The sequence below is a fragment of the Acromyrmex echinatior genome, chromosome 1 (genome assembly GCF_024713525.1).
Source record: "Acromyrmex echinatior isolate Ae372 chromosome 1, ASM2471352v2, whole genome shotgun sequence".
Classification (NCBI taxonomy): domain Eukaryota; kingdom Metazoa; phylum Arthropoda; class Insecta; order Hymenoptera; family Formicidae; genus Acromyrmex; species Acromyrmex echinatior.
Window position 1 is genome coordinate 13,574,608 of NC_141852.1, and position 26,763 is coordinate 13,601,370.

Consider the following 26,763-nt stretch of genomic DNA (forward strand, 5'->3'; position numbering starts at 1 on the left):
GAGGGGGATCTGGACTGGCGTAGTTTCATCCCTCATCTCTCAGCCCAGCTCTCTTCCCTTAATACGCGAGCAGTGTACAATTTCGAAACTTAAAGGACGAAGTCAAGGAGGGCTCCGAGCGAATTTGCCTAAGTTCTCTGACTTCGCTTCCTCGCTCGTCCCTCGAATTATTTCGAGCTTCTATCCGCCGGTAAAAGTAATTTTGTTCCCGAACAGAGAGTGAGAGAGAGAGAGAGAGAGAGAGAGAGAGAGAGAGAGAGACCAACGCCGTGCCGAGCCGAGAAGTGAATCAAGCCGTGGCGAGGTGAGGCGAGTCGAGCCTGTAGACGATGGGCAGATTCAGTGGAAGGGCACACAGCCGGGGAGAGATGCTTTTAGTTTATTACCTCGAGAAAATTACGCCGGCAAGTCCCCATCGGCCTCGTTATTTCTCTTTTTTATTTTTATATTTTTTTCCTTGCTTTTCTTACGACCTACAGTGCCAGAAGACGCGAGTCATCGCGACATCGCGACGCGCATAGTTTAAAATCCGCTACTCTCTCCATGTAAGCTCCACCGCACATTTTGAGATATTACATCTTACGCTCGTAACGCCGAGGCATTTTGGCCGAGTCGTTACAGCGATGCGTATGTACGCGCTACACTTTTATCCGAGAAGATTTTATCCGAGAGGGCGATACGTTTCTTGATGCTTCCTTGGAAGGAAAGAGAAACGCGCGCGCGCGAGCAAGGATTCACATTAAGAAAAAGCCATATCTCTAACCACTTCAGACATGAAAATTTCTGTTTATTAAAGAGATGCCTGAATCTTTCACGAGTGCTACTTTCGCAAACGATCCAGGAACTTTGAGTATTTCTCATCATTAAATAAAGCACCACTAGTTTATGACCGACAATCTTCGTTGAATGCGTTCATACGCAACAGTTTAACAACTTGGAATTAAAAGAACCGATAAATATCAACGTCATCCTGTGGAAATGTTCCTTCCTCTCGATTCCCACGACCGTAATGCATTCCTTCCACAACGGTTTACGAGCGTAATCTATCCTGTCGTGTCATCGGGACGCGCATTATGCAACTTCGAAACTTTTGCGCGCGTTAGGCGTCTCTCGTAAACGTGAAGCAGGAAGTTCGCCGAGTGGAATTTAGACAACGACTTATACTTGTTCGTGCAAATATACTTTTAAAAAAACGTCTGTAAAAGATAATAATTATACGAGCTCCTGGCTATTTTCTACCTCCAAATTATAAAATCTATTAAAAACTAATGATTTATGTAATGGAGCAATAAATTGCTTTATTGCATAAATTGCGATCAAATATAAAAAGTTTCATATATAATGTGAAAATATATATGCATGTAGATATTAAATTGATTAAAGAGTTTCCTATCTCCTGAACATAGCGAACGGGCTGAAATTCCTAATTTACTTTAATTAGCCATCACCGCGAGTCCGGATTGTCGATCGTGGATGGAGACTGCCTGTCACTACCAACGGCAATTTTCTTCGGCGTCTGAGATCACGTGGATTATCAGAATATCAGAAGATCGACGAGGCGACCGCCGCGCCGGAGATGCCGTTAATGTAGCCGGAAATTACGAAAGAGACGGGCTTTTATCGGACGTGCAGCAGCGAGCCAGGTGCGGCATCGCTCCGCGCGATCGTCTCAACGATGATATTGAAAGCAACCGATAAAATCCACTTTCCTCCAAGCAAAAAATATTTCGAGTCAACCTCAATGGAGAAACTTAAAATTGCGATACAAACATCAAATATATAATGGCTGCCAAACGTTTTCGATCAATGAGTAATTTTATTGTATTGCTTAGATAAAGAATCTTTATAAATAAAAATCTAATATACAAGTACTTTAAGATAATCTAGTACTTGGTCTAGTATTTAAAATATTCTTAAACTAAATTCTTAAATTGAGAGAGAGAATATAACAAAAATTTCATTAACTTATAATTTAAACTAAAAAATAAATTGAATATTCATTTTATAGACAATAATGATCGAAAAATTATATATTAGTCAAAAGCTTTGACCACCGTTGTATACATATTAAAAAAAAAATATGGTAACAGCTACCAAATGTTGAGTGAAATAATGCCAATCAAATGTTCGGTTAATATAACTGAAAATAAATTTACTTTCCTATAAATTTAGTAAGTATTACAAATGATCGATCGTACTATTATGTTTAGTAATAATATTTACTAAATATTAGAAAAGCAAAATTATTTTGTCAAACAGTTGGTTATATTATTATGTTTGATAATACTTACTAAATATTAAAGGGACTAATAGCAAATTTGATTGGACGCACTCAGTGCGCACTAAAGTCGTCGTACACAAAATAATATAAAGATGTTTATACATAAACATAGAAATCGATTAAATACAGAAATACTCATATCTTTTATTGTATTATATTATTAGGTAAAATATATATTTTATAATTCAAAGTATTACATTTCACTTTTATACTCAAATTAAATCATTGTACAATGGCTTTAGTATGCATCAGTGCATACTAGTGCTTCTAATCGAATTTGCCATAAAATTATTTTTTATTGTAATCGAACATTTTTTTATTATATTAATTAAACATTTCACTTAATATTTGGTAGCTGTTACCACTCTCTGCAGTGCACTCATATACACAGAATCTAAAAATATACCAGCATAATGATCCCTTAATTCATTGTTAATTTCTATCATCCAAAAACATATTTATAATTAAATTAATTGATTTATAATTCTGTTGAAATTGGGAGAATTCGATTTTATAGTTAGATTTAATCTTCAATTATTTTAATGAAATTTAGATAACGTTATTACTATATCGTGATCAAATTCGAGCTCGCCACAATGGTTCTAAATGAAGATTTTAGAATTAAAAATTAATTAGATTTTCAGTGCACACTGCGGAATTAAATATTCATAATCCAATGGATGGATCGATGTCAAATGATCGACGCGACGTCGCAAATCGGCAGCGAATATTGGCATATCGTAGTGCACGACATTTCCGGTATTGATCGAGTTAGCATTCGACGATCGATACGAACGTTCGATTTCCTAGACACTGAATGACGGGACAAGGAAAGGGGTTCCCTGCGTCGTCGCGCCCGTCTAGTCGCATATCGCGGAGAGCTAATTGGACTACGGATGTATCTAATCGAACCTAATGCGAGAGCAACCGAGACCGTGTCTCGGGCTCCGATAACGGGCCATGAATTATCGATAAGCCGCAAACGTTCCCACGCCTTCCACCCCACTAGGACTATCAATGAAGTTGCACGTGGAGAACGGTCGTTGCACATTGTCCGCGAAGACAACGCCATGCTGGCCACCATTCCGATTGCAGGGACACGACTCTTCGAGTACTGGTTTACGTGACAGATAGAGACACGCGGTAGTCTAATTAACCCTGTCAACAACCAGCTGCAAAATGCATTACTGTTCGAACAATGGTCGCAGGCAGCCATGTAAACCGTACGTCCGTAGGTTTTGAGAAATGGAGAAGTGTAAGCACTTTGATTCATTTGATTTCTTTAGATACAATTTCACTCTTTACTAACATCCCAATAAATTTGGCTATAAAAAATATATCTAATATTCTACTAGATATGAATTTTATTTCTGAACTATTATAATATTTCTAAAGATAAATTTATGAGTGCCATTTGTTCTCAAATCTATTTTTTTCACCTTTGATAACGAAATTTATAAGTAAATTGGAATCCAATAGTCTCCCTTTTATCGCTTGTTGTCGCTGATAGTTGTCGCAGGATTTAAAAAGAGGCTTATTAGAGGGCCTCCCTACTGTTTTACATTATATGTGGATAATATTATTGGGATAATTTTCGTCGCTTCAACATATATATATTTTTTTTTATTATTTAAAGTCTGTACACCTAAGATTATAATTCATAATGGAGGTGAGAAATAACAGGATTTTCCAAAAACTATCAACTTAATCCAAAATTTGATTGTTATCAAAAATCAATTTTTGTAGGGAGATACCTGAATTATTTGTCTCGGCATCCAGTTTTGCAAAAAAGAGATTGGCTATGACCATAAACAATAGAGTCTTTTTCCTCTCAAATCCGAAGTTTTATAAAAAAATTTTTGACGTAATTATTAAAATTTTATTGAATAATGATTATTTATTTTAATTTCAATATGTTTTAAAGATTAAAATCCCTAATAAAAAAAACAATACCATCAAAATTAATGATAAATCGGTCTCAGATACTAATAAATTTCTCATGTTTACAATTCCTTTTGTAAATACAATTTGGAATAAATGTGAAAGAATTATTAATAATATTCATCCAAAAATTTCCTTTTATAGCATGAATAAAATCTGCCGTTTGATTAAAATCCAGAAGGATCTACTATCAAGCAATTCACAGAGAAATGTCGTCTACAGAATTTCATATAAAGACTGTGATGCATCTTATGTAGGTCAAACTGATCGGCAGTTAAGAACACGAATATCAGAATATGTAATCATATTGGGAGGGAAACTTCTATCCCTTCGGTAATAACCAACCAGATAATAACAGACTAAGATGCATTGCGGACATGACATTGATTAGACAGGAGTTAAGATTTTGAAGCAAATACAAAACCGCTATTAGGAATTTAGTACTAATCAAAAATTTGTCTCAAATTATTTAGCTATTATGCGCAATATTACACCTGGTCTTTTTACATCGTAACTCATGCTCCATGATTGTCGCACCCTCGCAGAAATATGAGATTATGTAACCATAATTTGTATTTTTTTTTATTCTGTAGATAACTCGAAAGCTAGTACATGGTATACTTCTAAATCTAAGCAAAAATAATTTTGCAAAAATATAATGAGCAAAAATATTTTTAAATAACAATTTTGCGTAACTTCCGCGCTAATTTCCATGTTCCATCTTGTACGTTTCTTAAATTTGTTAAAACTTGGGAATCCTATATAATTTTTTATCTTATTTAGTGGCTCGAATTAAATAAAATAATCTAATTAAATATATAATTTATGAATTTAACAGTGTACAAACTTTACATTAAACTATTGAAGATGCGTCTCAGTGACTACTGTAACATTCTCGAGATTCGAAAAATTGGATTCCGCGTTATCTTCGGAAATTCCATTACTTCGCCCAATACAATCAAACGTTGATTGTCTCGGGTGTAATATCGGGCAGACGCAAAGTACACGTACACAATTGCGTAAGTAAAGCCCTAACTTCAGAGTCCAGATCCGTCGTTACACGACAACATCACGTCCCAAAACAAAATTCCTCCATTAGCAAAGCAAATACCTCGCTATTCTTTCTGTCCACAGACGAAAGCGAATAGCGAGCAGCGATGGTTAAGATTGAAGAACCTCGCCCTGGAGAGCTCCGGTCAATACAAATGCGAAGTCTCCACCGAGGCGCCGTCTTTCGCCACTACTTATCAAACTGCCAATCTAACGGTGATTTGTAAGTATGCATTTCTTTCATAATCCTTTATGGACAATAATGGACATAATCCTTTATGGCAACCCCGCGCGTCTGGATTCACATCTCTTTTCATTTTATAAACTACTTTATTCGAATCTGAGATGAAAAATACAAAATTCAAAATGTTGGATTCACTATGACGGCTATAATTAAAAAAAAAAGTTTGATTAACATAAAACTGGGTTTTAAGAAGTTTTTAATTAAAAAATAACATTAAATTTCCAGTTTCGTTTTATTTGAACCTAAGCATTTAGTATTAATTTCAAACTGACTTTCAAACTTTGATTATGAATTCTGTGACGTTGGATCCTCCTTCATAAAGATTACTATTCTTTTAAAATTCGATATTTTAGACTACATTCAATCTCAGAAACATTAAAAATCTAAAACCGAGTTTTACTAATTAAATTATTATTATTTTTAATTAGTATTTTAGAATCCTAAGACTAAAATAGAATTCAGCAACTCTGAAAATCTTTAAAAGACAAGATCTTTCATAACACTAAATCTTCCTTCTTGGAGGTTATTATTCTTTTAAAATTCAATATTTTCATTTATTATTATTTGATACTGTTGAGGATGATTCGAATTGAGCCAAAACGTTTAGTTTTTATAGTTATGTAAGATTTACAATTAAAATATATGTTTATAAGATAATCGCATCGATTATCACGTATTAAAATTCTTAATTGTCCGTTTTTTTTTATTTATTACTTGTTTAATATCTCAAAAGCTCGTCTATTAATTTTCAACTTTTCAGCAACTATTTGTGTTAAAATCTGTGGATTAGTATCCACTATAAATTACATATGTCATCATCAATCGACATAAAATACATTAAAACTTTTGCACCTGCAATAAGTAAATTTCTATTAGACTTTATTCGACAAAATGCACATGCTTATAACTTCTTTCTACATTTACATTATTTACTTCTCAATCGGCCATATGGAATTTTGCATCTTCCAGCCTAGATCTTCAAACTTCAATGTAGATTTTTATATTATTTCAAACTGTATAAATATTTGAAAAAAATCTTGCATACTTATGAACATTTTAATAAGTTTTTACTATCATAACAATCGGATTGTATTTTATTTACTTTTTACAGATTTAAATTTATGTAACAAAATTTACAATCAATATATCGACTATGCCTTTAAAATGTAACTTGACCGATGGAGGATTAAATATATCCATTATAAAAAATTACGTGAATCTTGTAAATTAATTAAAAATAGCTTACAAAGTCACTTTTAATGGATTTGATCCTGTCCTATCTAATCCTTTTACTATAAATCGGTAATCACGCGGTAATATTCTCGCGGTAAGTTATAAATATAAAATCCTATATCCTGGCATCTCATTAATTCACGATTTGCCAATAGAGATTCCCGCTTGCCTGTTTGAGTTACCGCTAACAATATATGTCATTATGGAATATTTATGTATACCTGCGCGCGATAAACTATTTCGCCCGCATGTGTGGTGTGCTGTTTTATTGTAAAATAGTTGTCCACTGGTTTTGCGCCGCCGACCGTTCCACACATCCTCGCGCCATTAATTCGTGTCTTGAATGCTCTCCCACCCAAATATCCTTTTTAATTATATACGCATTCGGCCATTTCGTTGCTCTATGCATATAATGATGTTAAACAACATATGTTCCACAATATTTTTCCATATTTTGTAATATCTATCAATGCTGTATTATCACAACGTTCGCTAAAAACGTGGGATTTATTTTCTTTCAATAACAACTTGCTCACAATGTTTATACAATTCTTTTGTTTGCGACAAAAAAATATAGTCTGCGGATTACGTTAAATATTATTGTATATTTTCGAAGCAATTCGCAACATAATACGTATCTCTGTTATTATTTAATACGCAGTGATTTATAGAAGATTAAAAAAAATAAGGAGATTATTTCGTTTTTGTTGTATATTATTCATTACATTGATAAATAATTAAAACAAAAATTCGATGCAATTTATTCAAAAAATATACCACTAATGCATGCATCTTTCGTACGATTTTAATAATTTTGACATTAATAGGCAATTAAGTGATAAAAGCCGTGCATGGCCAGCCGGATATTTTACGATAACACACTTACACTGATTTCGTTCGCGATGATTTTCCACTGCTCCCTGCCGCCATTAAATCTGTATGTTTCAATTAACCGTTTAATTATGTGCATTATAATTCATACGCGAATCACATAAAATACGCGGCCGCCTGCGCGCTTATCAAGTTTTCCTCTCGCTGAAACGGCATCGGGCGACACTAATTTGCCCGATTCAGCAACTCGAATAAAATTCACCCACAAATAAATCGGCACGATGCTCGATTTTGTCGAGGCCACGGAAGGGAAACGGCATTATCGCCGGTGGCCGTTATCGCACTGCCAAGAATCGATCAACGTTGAAATTTATCTTCGCCAAACACCTCCGTTCGCGGTTCGCGAGATCGATTAAATGGTCGCGCCATACGAACGCGTCCCTTTTTCTTTTTCCACGACAACAGTGAAAGCCGGTTTCAGCACGACAGGTGCCGATGAATAGGCTCCCTCGAAAAAATAACGCGTCCGCAATTCTGCTATCGCTCGCGGCTTTCGATTCTTGACCGGGCCACGTAAATCACCCGCGAGTGACGAGACATGTCCAGGATAAAGCACTGTATACCTATCGAGCAGACGAAACTGCCATATCATAGATTGGACGGTGAGGTTGTAAATCTGCAAAACAGTGAATGTCCGGGGACGACTTCGGAAATAACTTTGTTCTTCATTTAAACATTAAGTTTCGATATCTCGATGTCGCTTTTGCATTAATTCCAAGTATATCTTTTATAGAGATTCTTTTATACTGTAATAACAATAAGAATTGTATCACACGAAAAGAACCGTTTTATTGAGATATCTAAGTAAGAGAAAAAGTTAAGTACAGAACTGAAAATAATTTTATTGGCCTATCGAAATGTTTTTGAAACAAAGAAATAATAAAATTAACGACAAATGTCTTGACTAACTGTCCAAAAATTTACATTAATCCAATTCGCCCTGTGATGAATTTATTCGGTCTACCTTAGAATATTCAAGTACGATGAGCAATACTATAAGATTTGACATTTTAACAACCACCTGAGCACCCTACATAATTATTTTGACACACACAAAAAATGATTTTGCTAAAGTATCTAAAAATTTAACTAGATCTGAAAATAATTTTGTTGGACCATCACAATAATTACGTAGGAAAGTATGATAAAGCATGGTCGAAAAAGTTTCGACATTCTAACAATTAATTTAAACACTCTACGCAATTACTTTGATGGTCCAACAAAATTATTTTTAGGTCTGTATCTAGCTAAATTTTCAAATACTTTAGCAAAGCTTTTTCGATTCAAAAATTCAACCAAGTTACCTGCAACTCAAATTAATAAAAAATAATAATAATAATGTAATACATAGTTAACGTGCAAAAAACATTCGTACAAGGAAGATTTTAATTTTAAAAAAATTTATTTGTAAAAAAACTATTAACTAACAATTTATTAATAATAAATATGTTCTGCAACATATTATAGAATTCTTCAGAATGTGAATTCCAATCGGAAATTATATCATAGAAAATATAATTTAGAAAATAACTGAATAATTCTGCTCAGATTCCATTCCGAATAATTCTGAACAGTTCTATAATACGTAGAGTAATACTCAGAAGATACTAATTTTTAATAAATTGCTAATTAATGTTTATTTTTTAAATAAGACCTTTCTTATCAAAAAACCTTCTCTGTACGAATATTTTTTGTATTCGCTGCATACCGTACATTATGCATTTTTTCCCTCAAGTTGAGTTGTAAGCAACTCATTAAATTTCTACATGGAAAGAATAATTTTGCTGAAGTATCTAAAAATTTAGATTATGACCATGTTTTAATATAAACAAAACAACTTCGCAAAAATAACCGTGTGTTTATGAAACTTAAAAATTAAATTTCTCGACTGTACAAATACTTTTTGTATGTCCAAATATTACAATATACAATTTTTTATTTTTGCTTATTTTATTAAGGTAATATTTTAATTATTACTTTTTAGATAAAATATTTTTAGAAAAAATACAATCTTTTATTCTTTGTTAATAAATTATATAACGTTTACTTTCTAAAAATAAGATTTTTTTTTTTAAAGATATCTCTCCTATATGAAAATTTTTTGCACTTACCATAGTTAAATATATGAATTATTATTTGTAGTTTTAGAAAAGGGAAATACTCGTATATGTCATTTGATCTATTTGATAGACATATAGTATTTTAGACTGAGAAAACGAGACGGAAAAAAATGAGAGAGGAAAAAGAGGAACCGGAAACTAGCCAGAGAGAGGAAAAAGAGGATACGCATAACTGCGAAGAGAACGGGCTGTTCTGTCGACTAGGCGAAATTTGTTTCTGTCCGTGGCGAAGGTGCCACAGGAACTGTTCGTCCCCTTCTTTCCCGGCCGAAAAAAATGTACATCGTTTATCACGATGTATCATCAAAAAAAAATCGTATTCGTATCTGTCCCGTCGAATATTTTCGCGAGTGCGAGCCTATCTCCGTTTTCGATTCGCTCGAGTCCGAATTTGCTGGCGCAAATATCGAGGTGTTACGATCGGTGCCGATTCAATGCAGATTTTGCATATCCCGTGAATGCATTTGATTGTTTTCTCGCGAGCATCAACGTTGTTTCACGTCATACTCGAAGTGAAATTGATCGAACCGTCTATTGGCGATGTCTGAATGGAACGAAATAAAATCTTTTTTATATAAGGCTCGTTTTTTGTTTAAGCACGTGATGTGTATCGAGCGGTGTCAAATTTTTTTTTTTTTCGAAACAACTACATCGCGTTACGATGGAAATGGTTACACGAACATGGCCTGTAACGAGAAAAGAGTTTTCGTAAACACGATGGTGGTCCGTCAACACGATCGATACGGGTGGAAAATTACGGAATCGCGACGTTTGCATAAAGTAATTGAAACGGCGCGAGAGTCTGCCGACTGCTTCCGAAATACAATGAAAAAATTCGAGGGAACGCCCTCGGAACGCTTTTCGCGTACCATTCCGCGTCGGATTAGTTTTGCGATGAATGAAAGACACGTAATTTGTAAATGGCCTTTTGTGTCGGCGCGATGCTTAAAAAAAGCGACGCACGCAGCGAAAATATTATTCGGAGATGAATTCCGCGAATATTGCACGTGAAGTCTTGCGGGGGAAAATACAGAAAATTACAGGCGCCAGTTGTTTCCTCGCGCAAGAAAATTATTTTTTTATTAATTCTGAAAAATGCGAGGCGCATCGTCACGACCATTAATGGGTATTTCATGCTGTTGTTAATACCGAGTATTTGACAGAATCATTAAAGACAAGGAAGTCAAGTGCACGCTTTATCTCACCGACAATTTGTGAATAAGAATTTAATATCGTATGCAAAAGCCTTGGTAAATTTTTACTAAGGCAAACGAGCATAATTTATGCAGTTGCGAAAAAGCGCGACTCTCGTACAGCTCGCTTTATACCCTTTGGGGCTGCTGATATTTCTCATAATGAAGAGTACATATAACCGTACGTGCGTATTTGAACAACATATGAAAAGGGAGCATCCAGAAAAAATGTATGAAATGGTTGCAAAATGCATATATCCTCGTGAACACGAACAGCTTAATGAAGCGTCTTTCTGTCTAGTTTACTAGCTATTCTCCACATTTCTACATAAAAAGTCATCTGAATGGAAACACATTACGAGCGAATGCTTTTTTCAGTGCATTGTTAAATATGAACAACGCGCAGCTACTTGCACTTTGTTACTACAACAGTTATTAATTAATTGTATGAACGGATTTTTTAGACATAACACACATCAACTCGGAAGTAATTACCTAATTTTTTTTTTAAATCATTTAGAATGTTTCTTATATTCCAATTGAAATCACTATTATTAATAACATATTATTAACAACGTATTATTGATTGTTTTCCGATTTATTAATATTTATATTATGAATGTGAATATATACTGTTAAAAAAATAGGGGGTTTGAAAGTAGCTAAAAAGAAACAAATTCAAAGTTACGTATCTTTGCGAAAAATGACCGCAGAGCGACGTTTAAAAAGCATTTTCAAGAGAAAATGTTATATTTTGCAACAAAAATTGAAGAAATTTATAGAAAACATTTTATTCTGCCCGTACACGCCATCAAAGTTGAAATTTAATCTTCAATTTTTCAATATTCACTTTGTATTAATATTTATGGTGAAATCATTGTAGAGACATGGAGTTTTAAGCATTCAAAAGATAAGATTTCAACGTTTAAAACATTTTTTCAAATATCGCTCTATAATAATTTTCGCAAAAATACTTAATAAAGATATTTAAAGATTCGTAAAGAATAGTATTAAAAAAGAAAGAATGTTAAGCAATATCCATACAAAACAATATTTTACATACATAACAATTTACATTTTATGGTTGGGGTGCAAAAATAAGGAAAACAGAAAATTAAGACGGTTGAAAAATCAAACTGAAACAAGTTATTCCTTTATCCCAGATATTAAACTTTAAATTAGTCAAAATTGTGCCAACGTTCCGTTGCATTCATCTATCCAATTTTAATACAATTAATTCCTTCAATTTCATATGCATGTAATGCATATGAAATGTGCAATGCATGTAACACAATTTTCATCGCGTATACCACAAGGCGCTATCTTGTCCATGTAATTTCAAATCTCGTTAAGATATCACGAAAGTGTATCATAGATGCAGAAACAGAAGCATCTATACATAATTTGGAGAGCACGCCCAAACTAGATGGCGTTTTCTCGAGAAGATACAAACTTTTGGATTATACATGAGACGTCGTCAAGGATTCGGTCTACTCTCGTTCGTCCTCCGTGACATCTTGCCAAGTCTTTCGCGTTCTCTCGACAACTAAATCGAACGATGAAAGCAAGTAAGCCGTATAATATCGAAACTTCTTTCATTCGATTCTTAAAATTCTTAAATTCATTTATTAATATCAAAATATGCTGTTTTTGTCAACAGTAACATTTTTCTGATAACTGTAATTTTTATAATCCAAATGTTTATAATATTACAATGTATTTTGCAACTCTTATATGGTTTTGCTAAAATATCTAAAAATTGAGTTAAATACAGATCTAAAAAATATCTAAAAATAATTTTGTTGGATCATCAAAATAGTTATGTAAAACGCTTAAGAATTGATGACAATGCTGTAAAAGTTTTAATATTCTAGCAAGCAGTTTGAGTGGTTTAATTATAATAAATAATAATTAAATATTTTAATTAATAAACCAAACAAATTATTTTCAGCTCTAGTTAAATTTTTAGATATTTCAACAAAACATTTCTGACCTTTGCAAAAAGGAATAATTCTTTTATGTCAAAATAATGTTTAATAATTTACTGGTATCTCTCATAAGATTTTATCTTTAATATAAGAAGTTGAGTCAGTATAAATTATTATCGTAAAATCCATTGTTCAAAAAGACAATTAATAGTAAATTATTATCGTGTGCTTATTGATTATCGGTGGCACCTAATTAGCAATATTCCAGCAGCATGTACAGTAATAATGTCAGCCATGCACAATACAGTCGATCGATAACTTGCAGACAATGCCGGAAGTAGATCATTTTCGTTATAAATAGAACAATTTCCCATTACGCCGCAATTCAACAGATCAAGCCATTCTGATATTATACGATTATAATGATGTGTGCATTAATATTTCTTCATTAACTTTTTGTTCTTCATATAAAATCCTAATTATCATAATGAATTGAAAAATATGATGATGTGTTAAGAGAGAGAGATAAAATAGAACATAATAATCCATCTTCCCTCTTTTAATCCTTTTAACTATTTCTCTTTTAATCTTTTTAACTATTTTACTTTCTCTTTTAATCTTTCTAACTATTTTACTTTCTACCATTTGAATATTTTTTTTACTACTTTTAAATTACTTAGATAAACAAAAGATGATAGTTATAATATAATTAAAACCAACTAAACATTAATTTTATTTTTGTAAATCTTATACTTTTCTAATTATTACCAAACAATTGATTACTATGTGTAATAATATTTATTAAATATTACATTATACACTAAACAAAATACATTTGGTACCTAGATTTTTTTCAATTGATTTTGTAATGGTGTATGTAATGTTATCACGACGAGTGAGAGAGAGAACAGAGAATAGAGAGGATGAGAAATAGAAAAGTCGGGGAACGAAATGAGAGAAGAAAGAAAGAAACATTAATCAAGCTCGAGTCACGTTCCGTAAAGACCACTTACAATCAGACTAAAGGAAATTGACATCCGTCAGGAAGCGGAATAGCCTAATTATTGACCTTCAATGATATAAAGGCATAGAGGCCCTGGATTCACAAATACAACATTCCTATCTGAATTCTGTATTTACCTCACAAATGATGTTCGATTTAGATATATACAAGGGATGTGGTTTGCCACTAATTGTAACATAAGCTTCGACAGCATCAGTCTTCGTTATCCGTGCTTATTTGGAACGTTTTCTCTCACTCTCTTTAATAAAAATTGTAATTATACATATTATAAACAAAATAAAAATTAAAAATAATGTAATCCCATTTGTGTGAGAGATATGGATATAACTTATTTACTCAAATTGTAATTAAATTTATCTAATAATCGTTTCTGAAATAAAGAACACTGACGAGAAAATCCCGGACACAATGCAAAGGAATAGCGATAGCGATAGAAATAACATGATTTCAAAAACCTATCAAAAACTGAATATTCCAGTATCTGATTTCTGATAGGTTGAAATCGTGTTATTTCTATCGCTATCGGATATCACTATTCCTTCGCATTGTATTGTCTGAGGCTTTACAGTGAACTAACGACGAACGTTCGGAGAAACAGCGTCCGCTAGTTTTTATTCCGGGCGACGCCCGGACGTTAAATCTTCGCGTAACAAACCGGTGATTTTAACGGAAGATTTAACGGAAAACGCAGGATGAAAGTACCAATGTGCGCTGAACTCGGGCGTTGAGTATAATTCTGGCGAAGTGTATAATTGGCATGCAACAAACGCGGGCGTTACGCACCGCGACGAGCGGCTCGTTGTGCTCGCGAATTGATTACGGACACTCGATTGGTGGAGGATATACCCTAATGAAAACCAGCCTCGATCAAAAAGGCGGGTGCGGAGGGACGATTGGGGAAAATGGGGAATGACCCGTATTCGTGTACACGCGGATTGATCATTTGTGGCCGACGCGTGATTGCTTAATTAAAGCCGATAGCACTTCCACGTGTACAATACTACACGCGATTTCGTTTCGATAAATGCCAATTTAACCCTCTCCATAATTCGTGCCGACTGGCCACCGTCGAAAAAAAAAGTTATTTGTAGCGTGACGGAGCGACGAGTGAATCACTATATGTGCCAATAAAAATTGGCTAACTATCGCTTTCGGATTAAAAGATTAACATTACACGTCGATCTTGCGTTTTCACATTGCGAAGCATTTGTAATGATTGTTTACCATTCTCTTTCAACTTGATACACATAACAATGTAATTAACGAAAGAAATATTAATATTCGTTAAGGACTTTTGATTATATATTCACAAATATGCGCAACCAATTATATAATTATTCTTTTTTACATCATACAATAGCGTATAAAATATATCATATCATTTGTTTTATATAATAACACATTTATTTTTCACAAAACTGATACAAATCTAGTCAAAATTAATCCTCCGCCGGCAACTTGGAATATTAATTTCTCCATCAATAACAGGAATCATTGAGAGACGCTTTCAACAAGAAGTTTCCACCATCACAAAAGTCGGACTGTATCTTATTTATTTTTTACAGATTTAAATCGGAGTAAGAATATTCCAAAAACGTGATATCGGTACATAACTTAATAAAAATTCATAACTTTTAACATCATAACTTTTATTAAGCAAATAAAAAATCCTTTTAATCTAAAATATTTGAGGGTATGTTCGGAAAAAATAGTATAATAATGTTGCCTTAAAAAAGTTTGAACACTTCGTAATGAAGATTTTTACAAATAAAAAAATCAAATTTTTTCTAAGAAAAATAATAAAATCATTTTTGCAGCGGATTAATTAATAAATTTAATTCAAATAAATCAAAATGAGTACAAAATAATATCAAATTAAAAATATTATATATCACAGCATGTAAAATAATGTGTACTGTTGCTCTTCACTATCGGTTTGCTACATAAAGTGACGTCTATAATTTCATAACTTAAGCTTTAAGCTATAAGCCGTAAGAAATTGACCTTTTATAATCGAATATGAGAATAATCAACTATAATTGGTCAATTTTTACAGCTTAAGGTTTAAAGCTTAAATTTTACTCCTTAAACTCTCATTGTAGACTATTTAAGGCACAGCAATTAGTTTTTTCAAATTAGTTTTGACAAATGACAAATTAAACACCTTTTACGTTTCTCTTATTCATCAAGTCTTTCTGGAGGAATTTCTTCTTCAATTTTGAATATTTTGTAAATTATATATTTGACACATCTCCGTAAATATGACTTTGCAATGAAAAAAATGATATAAAATATCGAGAAACCTATTTCAAATATAATGTCTTTATATATGGAAAATAGCGTCAAAGACATATAAAACTTGGAAAGACTAAATTTTTTATTTGTACAAAATATGCAGTCTGCAATTGAGGTCGCTGAGAACACACGACTTCTATTCTATCCTTGTAATGAAACAAACAACTAGCGTTCTTGTACACACACAATGTCAACATCATGTTTAAAAAAAGGGAAACAAAGAGAGAGAGAGAGAGAGAGAGAGAGAGAGAGAGAGAGAGAGAGAGAGATCGAGTCCCGTTATCTAGCCATACTCTTAAAATTTACAAAAGTTCTAATGCCTTTAAAGACTCCATGTTGAAAAATTAATTAAAACCTGTAAAATTGTCTCTAATGAATGACATTCAATATGTTTAGCCTCATATCTCGGAGATGATTGCGCCGTTGATTACTTTTCGATACAGATCTTCAGATAACGAACGACACAATTGCACAGTGTAGATGGAAACATTTCTGAGTCGCTGCTACACTTTTGTTTTCACGATAAATAATATAACTTTTACTATTCAATCTGTTGTTTGTCACTTCACAAACTGACAGTACTTGCTGTCATTTCACAAACTGATAATATTTGCTATTATTTATCTAGATATTTATCTAGATAATTATCTAGATAAACAGCTGCTTCATCTTCTCTTTATCTAAATTATTAGAACATGCATTATCTCTATTTTAACTTAGACAAAAATGTTATATACCAAATCATCTTGATCTTATCTAAGTATGCTTACATGTAATTTATCTTATCCTACTGTAGATAATTTTTAGTCATTTAAGCAATACCACAAATTAAAGTTGCATTTTCATTTCTGTTCAACTCCGACTTATGACACATCTAAAAGTTTTGATGAAATATAGAATTTGCTCGTACACAATTTAAAAATCAATACTCCACTCTAGTATATACTTGTAATGAGATAATTAAACAACATTTTACACATATGTGTCACCCTGTATTTGATATTATACAATATTATAATAAAAAATGTTTCGCCACGTTACGTTGTTTTTAAAAAATTGTAGCGATAACAATGCCAGCAACGCGAATAATAATCATAAAACTAATGAAAATAGCCATTATTATAATAATTTTTAATAAAAACGAGGTGGTAGAGAAGAGAAGCGCGAGCAAATATTCATACGATCTAGAAGCAGAACGGAAAAGAAAAAAATCTCCGGTTAATCTGCATTGCCTGTTTAGCCGGATGTTCCCCGTTATAAGCCAACTATTACTTCGTAATGATTTCAAATTGGTTAATTTGTGCAACTTGTATTCATTCCCTTTTCTTGTTTGAACACAACACTGCTTAAACAGACATCGTCATTCTCGCGTATATACATGCTTTCTCTTCGCACTTCTACTATCATCGACCGAATGTTAATTGCGAAGCAACTTCCGACGAACCTTATTAAAGGTTCCGTACCATCGCTAGACCATGTGGAAACCATGGCACGAAATCTATGGGTTCATATACCTAATTAAGCGTGTCCGGACGCGTATTATGCACAATAAGCGCCGAATTCTAAAGTAGCGGAAACACGACTATCGAAAACTGAAAATAACAAATTGATGAAAAGAAATCTATTTACCAAACATAAGCTGACGATTCTAATTATAAGTTGAGTCCTAATTGTGAATGTTCTATTATTGCTTGTATAATCTTTCTGCATTATATATACAAATATTTTAATTATGTAGTAAAATTAATTATTACAAAAATATTATTAGGTGTTGGAATTAATTCGTAGCGTTTTTTAATGAAAGAATGTTATTTATTTCACATGAGCATTAAAAAATACATTAATGAAAGTACTTCCCATCTCTTGTAAAACGCTACGAATTAATTCCAACACCTAATATTTGCGATTTTAGAAATGTGTGAATATGTATGTGTACACACATTTATAAAATTATAGATAATAAATTTTTATAATAGTTTAATCTTATTAATTAAAGTATTTGCAGAAAGATTACAAAATAAGATTGATACATTCATTAATCCCTTTCTCTCTGTTTAATTCAGAATTGATCTTTTTGCTTAAAATTCATCCCCAATGAATTTTTTATGCTTTTTTTATTATTATAAATATTATCACTTTTACTAAATTATTGGAATACAATAAAATTTTATTATTGTTATACAATAAAAAATTTGTATTTGTATTAAAACCTTGTTAAAATTTTATATTGAATTTATAATTAATCCGAGTGTTAATTTAACATTATATGAATATATTATTTAAATATTTTGTGCTAAATTAATTAACATTTCTTATGGGTTTTCTGCAATAAGTCATTATCTAAACTTTCGTCAAAAATTGACCAATCATATTCGAATGTGAGAAGAATATTCGACTATGATTGATCAATTTCTTACAGCTTAAGACTTAAAGCTTAGATAATGACTTATTATAAAAAACTATTAGTGTTAACATAATATTATACAATTTATGAGTAGATGAGTATTTAATATAAGAATAATTTAGTACTTAATGTAAAAATAATAGTTTTAAAATAAAAATTCTAAAATAAATGAATAAAAGTTAACATATTTAATATATTATTAATTATGTTGAAAAAATATGCTTTTATAATTTGTTTCTTAAGTTTAAATATTATATTTTTATACTGATTTTTCAGCTAACATTTGTATTATTTTGTAACATATTCATCTCGTATTAAATTTAATACAAATTTTCCATATGTCATGTGTTATACACCATGTCGAGCACATCTCGCTCAACGCAAACGCTCGCCTCGCTCGTCTCGTTACGGCGCGGTAGATCGAAATTTTATAAGTAAACCTACCAATAAGTTCGCCCAAGAACTCGCGTAAAACCGTCTGTGCTGGCTTATGCACATACACATGACTAACAATGAATGTTCTCCGTGAAGAAAGAAAAGGAAAAATGCGGCAGGAGCACGTACCGCGAGTGTGCATACCGAGCCGTAGAATTCACCATTTACCTGCGTGCGATGCTGTAGACGGCTTCCGGGCTTTTCGCGGAACACGTTAGGAAGCACGTAGGAACTCCGGGTCGGGCGGATTTATTTAACGAGAGTATAAATGCGGATACGCTACAACGCCGCGTTCTTTCGCCGCGTTTATCCACCGCGTATCACCGCGATAAATTAGACCGGCGTGCACCATTAATTAGCTTTACGTTCCGGAAAATATTCCCCAGGCTGTGCCTTCTCGCTGTCTCGAGTGGCCCCGTACTTCCTCTTCCGGCGGAGAGAATATTTAAATCCCCGTGATAAACAGGAATTGTACGCGATACGCAGAGATTAAGAACTGAATTAATTCGGCGAAAGTCGTGCACCAGTTGGCTATGGAGTTATACCGGCTCCGTTTACCGACGTAATAAGTGAACGATATTGTTACCAAAAGTACACGCTACGGCAAACACTGTACGTGCATTAAACGCAATAACGAAAATGGATTATACGATAATGTAATGAGATTCTCTAACAGTGTTCAGCTTTTGTGAGCGGATTCGTATAACTTAATAATAATCGATGTGTAATATTGATTCGTAGCGTAACGAGCAGTCGTTACATCATTATCAGATGAGAGCAGTTAATTATATTATACCGATATTAGATTTATGCAACTTGTAATTATCTCTAGACTTATATCATTAAGTGATCAAGTCAGAGTTATATTAAGATGGATAATACAGACATTCGAAACAACAAGTGGCATAATTAAACTACCTGCACACTTCAAAGAAACATTGTGAAATTACAATATTCTCTCGAAGTCTTGTCAAAAGATACAATAAATAAGATGCAATAAATAAGAAAAAAAGAGATGAGAGAGAGAGAGAGATAATTATTATCTAATTTTATATTTTATGTTTTTCTGTTATACGTATAGATATTCTATTCTACTAGATATATTTTTTTATATACATATAGCTAATTGCAGCCTTTTTAATATTTAAAATACTACGGTTAAATAAAAGGAAACAAAATTTAATTAATCCTAACAATATTGAAATAATTTAATTTCTATATTTCATTTTATATTTCATATTTTATGTTATTAGATGCGTTAAATAAGAATATCTTCATTGATGCATAAAGCTTAATTTTCTCAATATTTTTTAAACCACTGGGATTTTGATTTAAAAAAAAGCCTAATAAAGTAACTATTATATTTTTTCAATAAAGTTATTTTTTTAATAATATGTAAGATAATAAAATGTTTTGCTTAATAATAAACAAGCAGAATTATTTTAATAATGAAGAAGTCGCCTGTTTTCTTCTCTCACTAATGATATCTACGTAATTAATCAGAATTAGCTCCAATCGATTGAACTTTTGCAGTATCTTGGCGGCATTTCAAAAAGGCGCAACCATAAACAAGTTGCAAGAGATAAACGACGCTAGATGGGAATTACGAAAAGCTACGTGAAAAGCCCTTATCGATGCATCCTGACCGGCAAATTCTGTCAGAGCATCCTAGTGGCTTTGAGCGATGAGTAAAAAAAAAGTAAATGAGTCTAGCCCGAGTTCTTTCTTCGTGAGATCATCCAGACGGCAGTAACGTGAAACGTGGATGGCGGAAAGAAATTTAGATCGCAGACAAGGAGCCGAAGAACGATCGCTGACGTTCAGAAGCAAGTCTGTTAGATCACTTACCTCTGATAATGATGAGACAGAATTTCCTGTGAGTACTTCGATGCCGATGTATGACGATCTTGCGTTACTTAAGACACTCAATCTGAAAAAGAAAAATACGAATAAAAATTAGAAGAAATATTTTTACAAATTACTTTTTTTATTCCCATATTGTTCTTACTAATTATCATTTAAATAATTGAAATCTTAATTACACACAAAATTTTAGATAATCAATCAATCACTGATTTTCATAATTCTAATTAATTTTACAAAACCGATCTTTAGTGTGATGATAACTCCTTTCTGTATTTTAAAATGTAGCATTTCTTAATTCCCATCTCATATATGTGTATTATAATAAGAATGTATATTTTAAAGAGGCATCTGCGCAATGCAGAAAATGCCTTTATGTCGCACGCCGTTTACTCAATTTTTCAAACATTTCAAAAGTTCGGAGCACGCGCATCATTATAAAAGAAACGTGTAAATGTGTTGTACATATATTGCACTATCACGCTATTATACTCAGCTGATCATCTAACTGATAATAGTCACATGCTTCGCGACATATAGTTCGAACAAAATATGTGAGTCTGTTGATTTAGATCGAGATCGCGGCTCAATCATCAATATCTTCGCGCAATATTAATCTCAAAAATATATATATAATTATGCGATTATTTCCGGACTTCCAAACAATCAAACTAAAATAATAATAATCTTACAAATTAAATTTGATATTGTAGATTTGATATTTCCAGCATTTTAAACTGTAAAGAGCTCGTGGCGAAAAATTTTAAAATGGAATTCGAACCCAAATCTCCCGAATTCCGTTCGCATCCTTCCAATTCGATCAATGATGCATGTGATCATATTTGTCGTACAGAGACAGTACGTACAGAAAAGCAGCTTATGTAAATAATATTAAGTTTAAAACAGGATCATATATATGAATACATCGACTAAGAGAAATCACCCAGTTATGATCAAAGTTCGACGTTGGAATAACATTTCTATCAAATTATATTTGATCCGCTTGGAAGTTGAAACTAATACTGATATAAAGAGCACATGTTTATTTATGTATCCCATACGATTGACTTGATATCGTGAGATATTAATTACGAAAATGGATTTCATTCTAAAAATCATTTTCTTTTATATAGAAATCATCAATAAACTCAAATTATAATCAAGTCAGAAAAATCATAACAAATTATAATGAAAATGACGCATTTTACAGTATAATGTCGAAATACTAATTTCAGCTGATTTCTTCGACAAAAATTTGAGTTTAAAAGTCTAATCCCTCTCCCAAGAAAACTCAAGAGGGAGACATTTTAGGAATGAAAGTAAAGTGTACAGAAGACTCCCAAGACAAAATTACAAACGCAAAGAGAATACAAAGACGGAAGAGAAAGAGAAATAGGAAAAAAGAACAAGAAAGTATCCGTCAAATACAGCGCATGGCGACAAAGAGAACGCATCAGAATGATAAAAGAAGAAAAGATGCGCGGTAGTGAAGTAATAGCGGGATGGTTCAGGATCGAAATGAGGATGATATGAAAAAGGTGTGAAAAACGAAAGAAGAAAGTAAGAGAAACAGAGAGAGAGAGACGGATAGATAAAGGGAGACGTTAGGCCGCGTAAGGATGGCCAAAAGGATTTGGCGTGCTGCCAGAACCGGTCAATCGACAGTAGATAACCTCCAAGCTCATTCTGTGCGACGAGAATTCTGCGAGTAAAAAGCTTACGCCGCGGAAGAAAAGAGAATGAGAGAAAGAGGAGGTTGGGGAAAGAAGAGAAGGGAAGCGATATCAAAGGGAAGCCAGCTCGCAAGTCATGCTGAGCTTCAACCTCGATACGTCTCGAGCTGACTCCTGGACGGTTGCATTAAAATCTGGCAAGGAACAATGGCCAGATTTTACAACGACTTTGCGAAGTTTTACTTTCGAAATTTATACGACTAACGATTTTATACGCAACGTTGTCATCGTAATCGAATTTCATAAAGGAAGAATCTAAGTGGGAAAAATAAAAGACTGGAAACGGAATTTAAAAGAATTAAATTCAAGGCGGTCAATTTCTCAAAAGTTTATATCCCATGAATGAATTTCCGGACTGAAAACAATAATTGATTCTTTAAAAACTAAAAAATTGTATGTTATCGCAGACAAATGTAATATTTACTGCAAAATAATATAATACTATAAAATAATTCCAGCAACGAAAATGTTGCAGAATCTGCAAGATTAATATGAAACCTAAAATGTGTCAAATTAAATTCCCTCACGGCATTCGTTCCGCGAAAGCACACTCCTTTCCTACCTTAATATAACACTAGTGCGAATTTCCGACGAAGATAGAGAGAAGGCCTTTTGAAGTAGTAAAGATGTCGAACATAGTCAAAGATTGAATTTTCGACCGGGGCCACACACAAGAAGGATATTCCCCTTGGAGCTTCAGTACGTCAGATAAGTAAGTGGATAAATTTCTACCAAGGGTTGAAAGCGAAAGCAAGACCGACGAAAGAAAAGTTCGACAAGATGGAGCCCGAGGAAGCCGGTATAACCAACTGTAGAAACGAAGACATAAGATTACAATTTGCACCTCATTAACTCTTTGATCTTCACTGAGTTTTTGACAGTTTTCCATTTTTACGTTGTTACCCTTGCAATATATAAACAATGATAAAGATACCACATAACACATACAGGAAAATTGTCGTTAAACTTAACACATTTTACGTATCCCAAACAGTCAATCCAAATTTTTGTGTTAATTTAACACAAAATACATTAAGAAGTAATATTATGTAAGAAAGTAACATATAAAGTATGACATGACACAATTTGTAAGCAAATCGTGGAAGAATATTTTTCCATTAAAATTAACATTTATAATATGTTAACACATTAATATCATTTATCTTAAAATTTACGTTTTAAAATATATTATTTTTATGTTATTTACTTATAAATTGAACGACTATAACACGAAAAAATGTTACAATTTACACAACAAAATTCTTAAATAACACTATTATATTAAAACAATTACATTAAATTAATATTCGATTAAAAATTCAACACAAAAATTTTAATAAGAACCGATTTTAGCATAAATACAAATGTTTTGTAGGACAACATCACGTATAAATTAAATATTCTATAACATAAAAAGGATACATTTATTACATCACGTAAATTTAACGTGAAACGTATGCTGAAAGATCTGATCGACAATAAATGGTCTCAGAGACTTAGAAATTATGAGATGCTTGTTATTCATGCTGAGTGAGAAAATTTTCACCGCACGTACGACGAAGAAAGAGGACCTGTTCGCTGATGCAAGACGTCATAAGAAAAAAAAAATACGAAGTGTAACCTAACGTAGCCGAAGCGAGAACAGAGGGAAAGATGTAAAAAAAGAGGAAAGCATACGAGTTTTGAATCGCGTCGACGATCGATGGTAGAAGCTCTTGAATCTGAAATGTCTGAAACGTTGAAACATAAGACCGAAAAGAGGACGGGCAGTCAGAGATCGAACCTTCAAACCCTCTCTAGAGTGACGGCAAACGGAGAAATAAAAAAAAAAAGAGACCGCGGGAATGATAGAAGAAAAAATAAGAGAAAAAAGGAAAAGACGGTTGGGAATCCGAGAATTACGAGGACACGACCGATATCGAAATGGATAAATTCCCGACAAAAGAGCCACCGCCATTAAGGTATAGTATAGGTAAAGGGTGTGGAGATGTAAAAAGATGTTCAAGACAAGCGAGGGAAGATCAGGCTGAGAGTAAAGGATGTGGGCTGATATGAGGTCGGGACGAAGGAGAAAGATGAGAACGATGAAATCCGGTATACTCTCTCCCATCTCTGCTTAATACAGCGCGGCCATATGCCGCGTAATATCGCGATTTCTATGATAACGATACCTGAACTCTTTCTCTCTCTCTCTCTCTCTCTCTCTCTCTCTCTCTCTCTCTCTCTCTCTCTCTCTCTCTCTCTCTCTCTCTCTCTCTCTCTCTATCGCTCATCCTTTCTCTCCTCGTCCGCCAAGAAACTTTGAACTCATCCGAGTGGAACGGGAGATTATGTACCCGACGACAGATAAGTGTACTCCGAACGCGCTTATCTCGATCTAAGAGGGATATTCACTATGTGTCGCGGACACTTGTATTTACTTTCGCGTTTATTTATCATGCTGATGAGGAAAGGCGTCCCGGCTTATCGCGAGTGCGATGGTATTTCACTGTATGTAGTTCCAACAGTCGCAGCACCTGATCCCGATGCCCCAATTTCTTGGGATTCTAAGAACTCTATTTAAGATTCTGGAAACTCAAGGTCTCCGATTTTCTTCAGCTATAATCAAATTGTGGTGTTAAAAGCTAGAAACAATGCAATTCGTTCATGCAATATACTCTGGAATAATGGATTTTTCTTGTGTAATTGTACTCACGCGTCTGATAGTATGGATTGAGATAGATTAAAGTGTGTGTATACCATTATATATCCCGTTTAATTTATATACTGTAACATGTAGACCAAACATAGTTCTCTATATGCGACACTCTACGTAGGAACGTAAGTTACATAGGTTGAGATGATTGAATTAAACGCGAACTGACGCAGTTGCTTCCCAATATTAACTCGATTTGCGACGTGTATTTCGCGAATTTGTTGTAGCAGGAGAAACAACGAGTATTCAGAGAGAGGAAAGCAAGAACAGACATGACTGCAAATATTACATCTTTAGCCAAAAGCATACTTATACAATATACAAAGACAATAATTTGTCTTTGCAAAGACAAATTATGGTAGCTCGACTTATCTTATAATTTTTTATTAACAATCAAATTACTTTTTATTAAAAAGTATTTAATCTTTTAGTTGACAATCGAGATATTGATATAAAAACATAATAAAATTGTAGTAATTGTAGTACACTAGTTTACAGCAAAAAAAATTACTTTGAATCAGATAAGATGTTCCTTATAAATTTTTGAATGCTGAAAATACCCGTGCAATACATAGCTCTCTCTCTCTCTCTCTCTCTCTCTCTCTCTCTCTCTCTCTCTCTCTATATATATATATATATATATATATATATATATATATATATTTATATATTTATATTTATATATATGTATATATATATATTTATATATATATATATAAATCTGATGATCTGATTGATACAATCAAAATCTACTGGTTTGATCATTTTCAATCAGAAATTTTTCTTAATGGAAAGGACAATCTTGCCGAGATATCTAAAAATTTAGCTGAAACGAATCTCAAAATAAATAAATTTTTAAATGTAAAAGGATGATATCGCTGAGATATTTGCAGAAAATAATTTTGTTGGACCATCAAAATACGATATTTACATAGGAATCTCAAATATGATAAGCATTGCTACAAAAGTTTCATCATTTTAGCAACCAGTTTAAGCATTCTACATAATTACTATTTTGATAGTTCAACAAAATTATTTTCAGATCCGTATTTAACTAAAATTTCAGATATCTCAGCAATATCACCCTTTTCATGTAGAAAAATCCTATATTTAAATCTTTCATATTTTGAGATTTATTTATTTTGAGATATGTAGAAAAACTCTGTATTTAAATTCTTCATAATATGACTAAAAAGTAAGGTATTAAATTATTCAAATATTAAAATTTTAAAAAATGTATTTTATAGAGGATAAACAATACATTTATGATTTCTAATAAGAATTTCAAGATAATGTTGACTTTTTTTTACAAAAAAATGTCAAATATCGCAAAAAAGCCACTTTTACACGTTAACCTTAATTATTTCAGAAACCTGACGTGCTGGTGAAATTTGGCTTAACATCTAAAATATATGAGAAACACTTTGTCTGTT

At 32.7% G+C, this 26,763-nt stretch overlaps 1 protein-coding gene and 1 long non-coding RNA gene across 5 annotated transcripts in view; one reads left to right on the plus strand and one right to left on the minus strand.

The window, feature by feature from the left end:
* LOC147910986 (uncharacterized) overlaps positions 1–26,763 on the minus strand; it is a 486,594-nt gene that overhangs the window by 284,882 nt on the left and 174,949 nt on the right. For all 4 annotated transcript variants that reach the window (XR_015544271.1, XR_015544267.1, XR_015544270.1 and 1 more), the window contains exon 3: positions 20,888–20,969. This is a non-coding gene — a long non-coding RNA (uncharacterized LOC147910986). The remainder of the gene's footprint in view (positions 1–20,887; positions 20,970–26,763) is intronic.
* Positions 1–26,763, plus strand: part of LOC105146913 (uncharacterized) — a 318,339-nt gene that overhangs the window by 204,029 nt on the left and 87,547 nt on the right. Inside the window, exon 4 of the mRNA XM_087403528.1 lies at positions 5,357–5,495. Within this exon, the coding sequence (XP_087259654.1) occupies positions 5,357–5,495 (139 nt within the window). The remainder of the gene's footprint in view (positions 1–5,356; positions 5,496–26,763) is intronic.